Source organism: Fundulus heteroclitus, chromosome 14, assembly GCF_011125445.2.
Source record: "Fundulus heteroclitus isolate FHET01 chromosome 14, MU-UCD_Fhet_4.1, whole genome shotgun sequence".
Taxonomy (NCBI): domain Eukaryota; kingdom Metazoa; phylum Chordata; class Actinopteri; order Cyprinodontiformes; family Fundulidae; genus Fundulus; species Fundulus heteroclitus.
The window spans coordinates 16,308,725-16,315,899 of record NC_046374.1 but is presented as its reverse complement, the minus strand read 5'-3'; the positions used below and the strand labels follow the sequence as shown (position 1 = coordinate 16,315,899).

Genomic DNA, 7,175 nt, shown 5'->3' with positions numbered 1-7,175 from the left:
CCCTGGCCCCCTGCTACATATGGTCTAGAACCCCCACTGGTTCTCGCTGTTGACCTAGTGAAAGGTCAAGGAACAGGAGCTATAATTTTTAACTATTTGGACGCAGCCACTCTCTGTGAGTTTTCAGGTCACATGTATGTAATTTCCGGCTTTCTGGCGGTAATAGAACGCACCAGCAATTCTCCCTCGTGCCCCATTAAGGCCGCCCCGTTTTCCCGAATCAAACCGAAAACGTAAGTGGCAGGGGGTGAACGCTCTCGCTCTGCTCGCTACTCTCTGCTCTCTGTCGGAGGCGGCTTGAGTTTAAACAGGGCGTGTCCTCTCGGTGCAGAGCAGGAAGCATGTTGGTGTTTGGAAGCGGTCTTTCCTCTGAAAGAGTCTGACCAGCGTTTGGCTTCGAGAAGGAAGGACATCCAGCCGCCTCATCCCCGCCGAGCCGCCCGTCCGACGGCCAGCCTCGGTCCTGTCCTTTCAATGGCTGATTCTACCACCACTCCGAGTAAGTTTCACATGGCAAGGTGGAGGAAGCCCGGTCTAAAGCTGTTGCAGTCGGTGACATTTGACATTTATTGCCCTCAAACTTTCTCGGCACATTTCTTTTCTGTGTTTGCATGCCTGTTGACGTGTCAGGAGGTTTTTAGCGCGTAGTAAAGTTGCTCCAGCGTCACTTGAGGGAACCACAGCATCCGACTCGCGTTGGGTACAAATCTGAAAAGATGACCCAGAACGCCCCCCCCCCCCCCCCCCCCCCAAAAAAAAAAAAAAACCTTAAAGACTTTTTAATCAGTCAGTTTAATGTTTTTTTTCTTCTTTTTTTTCTTTAACATAGCCGTGAAACAATAATAACAGTAGTTCCAACTCTAACCTGCTCCACTCCTCTCTATTTGTGTCCCCCTCGTCATAAACTAGCACGTTTCCATTTGGAGAAATTGCCAAAAATGTCTAAATGATTATGCTTTAATTCTCTCTTTAGTGGATAGAAGCTCCGACCTTACTCAGATATTGGCAGCGGCACGGCCATTCGCTCATTCATTCAGAAAAAGGTGCCAGAGAATAACAAGATATAGATCTCCATCTGATATGCTCTGCTGCGTTTTGTCACGCACGTTGGATTGTATCTGAAAACCTCTGTCAGCGTCTTGATTTTTGGAGCTATTGTCTTTTCTTGCAACACTTTACAATCCAACAACGGCCAGCTACAATTTATTGGTTGCCCTGGTAAAGATGCATAAAACAACAACAACAACTTAAAATCAGGTGATTGTTGTTTTTGTGTTGCAGGGGCCTAATTTTACAGTAAAAATCAGAACAATACATTTTTAATTCAGGTAAATTCAGGGATAGGAACCTTTCATTTGAACTGATACGGTGCCGATACTCGGTACCTAAGCTTATTTGTGGTACTTTTGTGTGTTTATGGGGTAATAAATGTTAGCTTAATAATAATATGGGCACTTTTTTCAACTAAGATTTGTATTTTTCAATATATAATTATTTTATTTTGGCTCTACAAATGAACCTGATGAAATAATTTTTGGATTTTAATACATTGTCTTGAATGGGTTCAAAAATCTCAAGTAAAGTGAATAAATGTTTCTACCAAAATTACTGTGCCCCCTAACAATCCCCTTTTAACTTTTTTTTTTTTTTTTTTTTTTTTTTGTACTTTACTATTTTATTGGACAAGTGCCCATGAACTTTTTAGAGATTATCTGTCGCTTCCCATGCCCGAGTGGTAAAGGTCACATGGATCATTGCAAGCATCATAATTACACATGAGAAAGAGAGCAGTGGGGGGAAATGTGGATTTTACCATTGCAACATTTAAAATGGATCACAACCACGTGATTTCTTAATGTGATGCGGTTCTGCTCACAAATAGTTATTTTCATGGTTGCGGGTGAGCCAAAACAAACAGGCAGACAAATGGTTCAGAAGGATTCCCAGAGCTTCCTGTAGGATGTAAAGCCAGGTGTTATTATATATTCCTCTAACATGAGGCAAAATTATCCTCATGTAGTTATGCGTGGAGGGGACTACACTATATTTGTTTTGTATCATGTTTTGCAATTTCCTGAGTGTTGCGGTACGTGAAGCCACATCACGGTGACCTGGAAGTGTGAGTGGTCTCAGTCAAGCCAAAGTTTTTTTTTTTTTTTCTCTTCCAAGAAGAATTCAATTTCATTTATATAGCGCCAATTCATGAAACATGTCATCTCGAGGCACTTTACAAAGTCAGAATCAGTCAGATTATACAGATTGGTAAAAAATGTCCTATATATGGGAACCCAGTTGATTGCATCAAAGTCCCGACAAACAGCATTCACTCCTGAAGAAGCGTAGAGCCACAGGGAGAGTCGTCTGCATTGTCCATGGCTTTGCAGCAATTCCTCATACTGAGCAAGTATGAAGCGACAGTGGAAAGAAAAACCACCCATTAGCGAGAAGGAAAAACCTCGAGCAGAACCGGGCTCAGTATGAACGGTCATCTGCCTCGACCGACTGGGGGTTACAGAAGACAGAGCAGAGACACAACAAGAGAGACAAACAAGCACAGAAGCAAACATTGATCCAGTAATCTGTTCTACATTAGATGGTAGTAGCGGGTGATCTGTCTTCCTTGGATGATGTCACAGTTAACAGAACGTCAGACCAGGTGTGCCTACTATGAAGAAAAAAGAGAGAGGGCAAAAAGTTAAAAGCTGAAATGACGATAGTGATTTCAATGTAATGCAATACAAAACTGAGAACAGTAGAAATCAGTAGAGTGAGAAAATTAGACCCTGATGTCCTCCAGTAACCTAAGCCAATAGCAGCACAACTATAGAGGTAGCTCAGGAAAACATGAGCCACTCTAACTATAAGCTTTGTCAAAAAAGGAAAGTTTTAAGATTATTCTTAAAAGTAGACAGGGTGTCTGCCTCACGGACCAAAACTGGGAGTTGGTTCCACAGGAGAGGAGCCTGATAGCTAAAGGATCTGCCTCCCATTCTACTTTTAGAGACTCTAGGAACCACCAGCAGACCTGCAGTCTGAGAGCGAAGTGCTCTGTTAGGAACATACGGGGTAATCAGAGCTCTGATATATGATGGAGCTTGATTATTAAGGGCTTTATACGTTAGAAGAAGAATTTTAAATTCTCTTCTTGATTTAACAGGAAGCCAATGAAGGGAAGCTAAAATTGGAGAAATATGATCCCTCTTGTTGATTTTCATCAGAACTCTTGCTGCAGCATTTTGGATCAGCTGAAGACTTTGAACTGCATTTTGTGGACTTCCTGATAGTAAAGAATTACAATAGTCCAGCCTTGAAGAAACAAATGTATGGACAAGTTTTTCAGGATCACCCCTGGACAGAATGTTTCTAATTTTGGCGATATTCCGGAGGTGAAAAAAGGAAACTCTGGAAACCTGTTTAATATGGGATTTAAATCACATGTCTTGGTCGAAAACAACACCAAGATTTTTAACTTTATTACCAGAGGCCAATTTAATGCCATCCAGATTAAGTGATTAAGAAGTTTATTTTTTGAGGACGCTGGTCCAAAGATTACAACTTCTGTCTTGTCAGAATTTAAATGCAGGAAATTTAAAGTCATCCAGCTTTTGACGTCATCAAGACAAAACTGCAGTCGAAGTAACTGATTGGATTCATCAGGATTTATGGATAAATATAGCTGAGTGTCATCAGCATAACAGTGGAAATTAATCATATGCTGTCTGATAATTTTGCCAATTGGAAGCATACAGTGGTGGAGAAAGTACTCATACAATGTACTTAAGTAAAAGTACAAATACATAGACAAAAATTTACTCAAGTAAAAGTCAATGTACCACATTATTATTTTACTTAAGTAAAAGTAAGAAAGTACAAGCTTTTAAAACTACTTAAGTATTAAAAGTAAAAGTACTTGCCAACCATAATACCTAACGGCTTATATAATGTCATTAAGTGTACCTATCGTATTTAGTTTTAATAAATCAGTAATGTACCATTTTAATGAGCAATGCTGCAGATAAAGCATGTTTTTATTGTGTTTACCCCCTGTGACAGTTTAGATTTAGATATTTTATTCTATGCATCAGAATTCCAGGGATGACCTGCAGGGTTACATGTAATTAGGCAAAATGAGAGAAATTATTATACCTTTTGAAATGTTTTATTTAATTCAAAATAAACACGTTCAAAAGAAAATTGTTTCCCTGAAAAAAGGGACTTTAAACTGACCTAACAAACATCAAGCGATTTGGAAACATCTAGTCTTTCGTCCTAACAAAACATGAACTTAACTTTTTGCCAGCTATTTTGAGAGAACTCTTAACAGAAAGGGCTGAGGACATTCAATCAAGGAAGAGGAGTCCAACTTGCAACGTTTTTTACGTCACCGCGAGTTTCCAACCAGAACACGCGATGACGTAAAAAACGCGTGCTTGCGTAAAATACGGGTTGGAACTACGCGTTATTGTACGGACGATAATATGCCTAATCGGCTTGCCATACAGGCGACAACTCCTCGCTCCTTCGCCTAAGCAAATTCCTGCGGGAAACACTGCCATATTCTAATTTATTGAATATGACTGTAACTGTTACATGGATATTATTTTAATGGCGCTAACATTTATTTAATAACCAGGACGTGAAGGAGTTTAGCGTCAACTTATATGTAACATTCATGGCGGGAGACGTGATCACGACCGCAGTAATCACTGTTACTTGCAAGTTCATGCTAGCTTATAACAATATACAGTAATCGTATTTATTTACTGCAGTCGAGTTCAACAAAAAGCTTGCTAAGATTACATAAAACTTCACTAACACAAATTAATTTAACATCGATAGCAATTAGCAACTTAACTTACCTTAATATGTTTTTTCAAATTTGATGGTGAATTTTTGAAAGATAGAATTTCATGCTTTCGGGGAAGGCAAAGGCGGCATTGGAATCTCCAGGAAGCGTTTTTTTACCCAGTTATTTCAAAGAAATCTTTTAAATAAGGCCATGGGTGGGGCAGGTCTTCTGGAGGATGACTATCCTTGGACTCCATTCTGGGAGTTAATGATTCTGCAGGTCCTGCGTACTGTGCTGCTCTTCTTGAGGGAGGGCCTAATGGTTATTTCCCGCTTTGGATTGGTTCAGCGGACTGATTCTGCCCTCGCCATTGGATACTTTCAAACTAACGAACAAATCAAAAAACCGAAATGCGTCTTGGATGTAACGAGTAACGAAACGCTGTATAAAAATGTAGTGAAGTAGAAAGTACAGACACTTACTGTTAAATGTAGTGGAGTAAAAGTAGAAAGTATCCATTATTAAATCTACTTAAGTAAAGTACAGATACACGGAAATTGTACTTAAGTACAGTAACGAAGTACTTGTACTTCATTACTTCCCACCACTGGAAGCATATATATATATATATATATAGTAAAGAGAATTGGTCCAAGGACTGAACCCTGTGGTACTCCACAGGTGACCCTAGAGTTTGAGGAAGATTTATTATTAACATGAACAAACTGAAATCTGTCCGACAGATAAGATTTAAACCAGCCTAATGCTTTCCCCTTAATCCCTACAGTATGCTCAAGTCTTTGTAGGAGAATATTGTGATCAACTGTATCAAATGCAGCACTGAGATCTAACAGGACAAGTATAGACACAAGTCCATTATCTGAGGCCATGAGAATATCATTAGTGACCTTCACCAGAGCTGTTTCAGTGCTATGATGAGCTCTAAAGCCTGACTGAAACTCCTCAAGTAGGTCATTACTTTGTAAATGTTTACAAAGTTGATTAGCAACTACTTTCTCAAGAATTTTAGATAAGAAAAGAAGATTAGATATAGGTCTGTAGTTTACTGACTCATCGTGATCAAGAGATGGTTTCTTAAGTAAAGGTTTAATAACAGCTACTTTAAAAGCCTGTGGTACATATCCATTTACCAAGGATAGATTAATCATGTCTAAAATAGGACCACTGATTAGAGGGGATACCTCCTTAAACAGCTTGGTTGGGATTGGGTCTAACATACAGGTAGAAGGTTTAGATGAAGCTAAAATTTTAGATGTCTCAGAAAGCTCTACTGCTTCTAAACAGTTCAGACACTGCGCAGGTTCTAAAGATTGCTCCAACGCTGCCTCACTTACTGAGGACGAGGTAATCTTTAATCTACATAAATAGTACTAAGAGCAAAGTCAACAGGAGTTCATAAATTGAAGATTTCTATGGGAATTGTCTAAAGAGCTGGAGGTTAGGAGAAATGCTTTGTGAGCGGTGGCTTGGAGCCCTACCTGGTGCACCCAGTCTGCCTGTAATTTCCCACAGTGGTGAAATGAATGCTTGTGACAAATTGTGTGATGAAATTAGGCCAGCATTAAGATAGGTAGAATGCTGACAACAATCCCCAGCTCTCCGAAAAGGGGGAGTGAATGGAGGCACTCGGAGGTCTCACTTTTCTACACATATGTCTACTGTTGGTGGTTTCCACTGCTGTAATGTAGCTTTCAATATGTTCCAGGGACACTGTTGAACCACTCAAACTCTTTAAGCGTACGGTAATTTTTCTTACAACATGTCGTCTGGTTGTAAAAAGTCACCTTAAGATAACGTTAGCCTTCACTCTTCAGCAGAAAGAGACGTCTTGTTTAAGCAGAGTTCTGCTATGATCTGTTTTTAGAACGATAGAGGTGGGAAACCAATATTTACCAATGTTAAAAAGTTGTGGTCACAGTCAAGCCAAAGGTGTTTGTGTTTCTTCCATGAAGAATGAATCTTTTATCTACAGCTAATTGTTTGTTTTTGGATTTTACAGTAACCTTCACCGAGCTCGTCCTGCTTCAACTAATTCTGACTTGCGTTTACGCCGTTCTCGGGGTAAATTGATAAGATGGAAATAATTCTCAGAAGGCGTCATAGGACTACTAGAGAGAGTGTTATTACCAGAGTGGACCAAAGATTGCATGTAACATGGCATGAATAAAGAACCATATATTTTTTTTTATTCCAGATTAATGATGTGCATCACACCATAATCCACGGTGGTGGCAGCATCATGTTGTGGGGATTGTTCCGCTGGAAGCTGGCTGGAGTTTATGGGGAGACGGATGGGGATAAATACAGGGGGGGGAAAAACAAAGACTTGGAGTAAACCTGCTAGAGGCAGCAAAAGGCTTTAGAT

The 7,175-nt window shown here is 39.8% G+C and overlaps 1 protein-coding gene across 2 annotated transcripts in view; it reads left to right on the top strand.

Annotated features, from left to right (window-relative positions):
- The first annotated feature begins 231 nt into the window (after window positions 1-231).
- The window catches only part of rell1 (RELT like 1), a 49,146-nt gene continuing 42,202 nt past the window's right edge, over window positions 232-7,175 (top strand). The window contains exon 1 of one of the 2 annotated variants that reach the window (XM_036146393.1): window positions 232-499. In XM_036146393.1, coding sequence (XP_036002286.1) covers window positions 475-499 — 25 coding nt within the window. In that variant the 5' untranslated portion in view covers window positions 232-474. The remainder of the gene's footprint in view (window positions 500-7,175) is intronic. The other variant, XM_012853501.3, reaches the window with a different exon arrangement.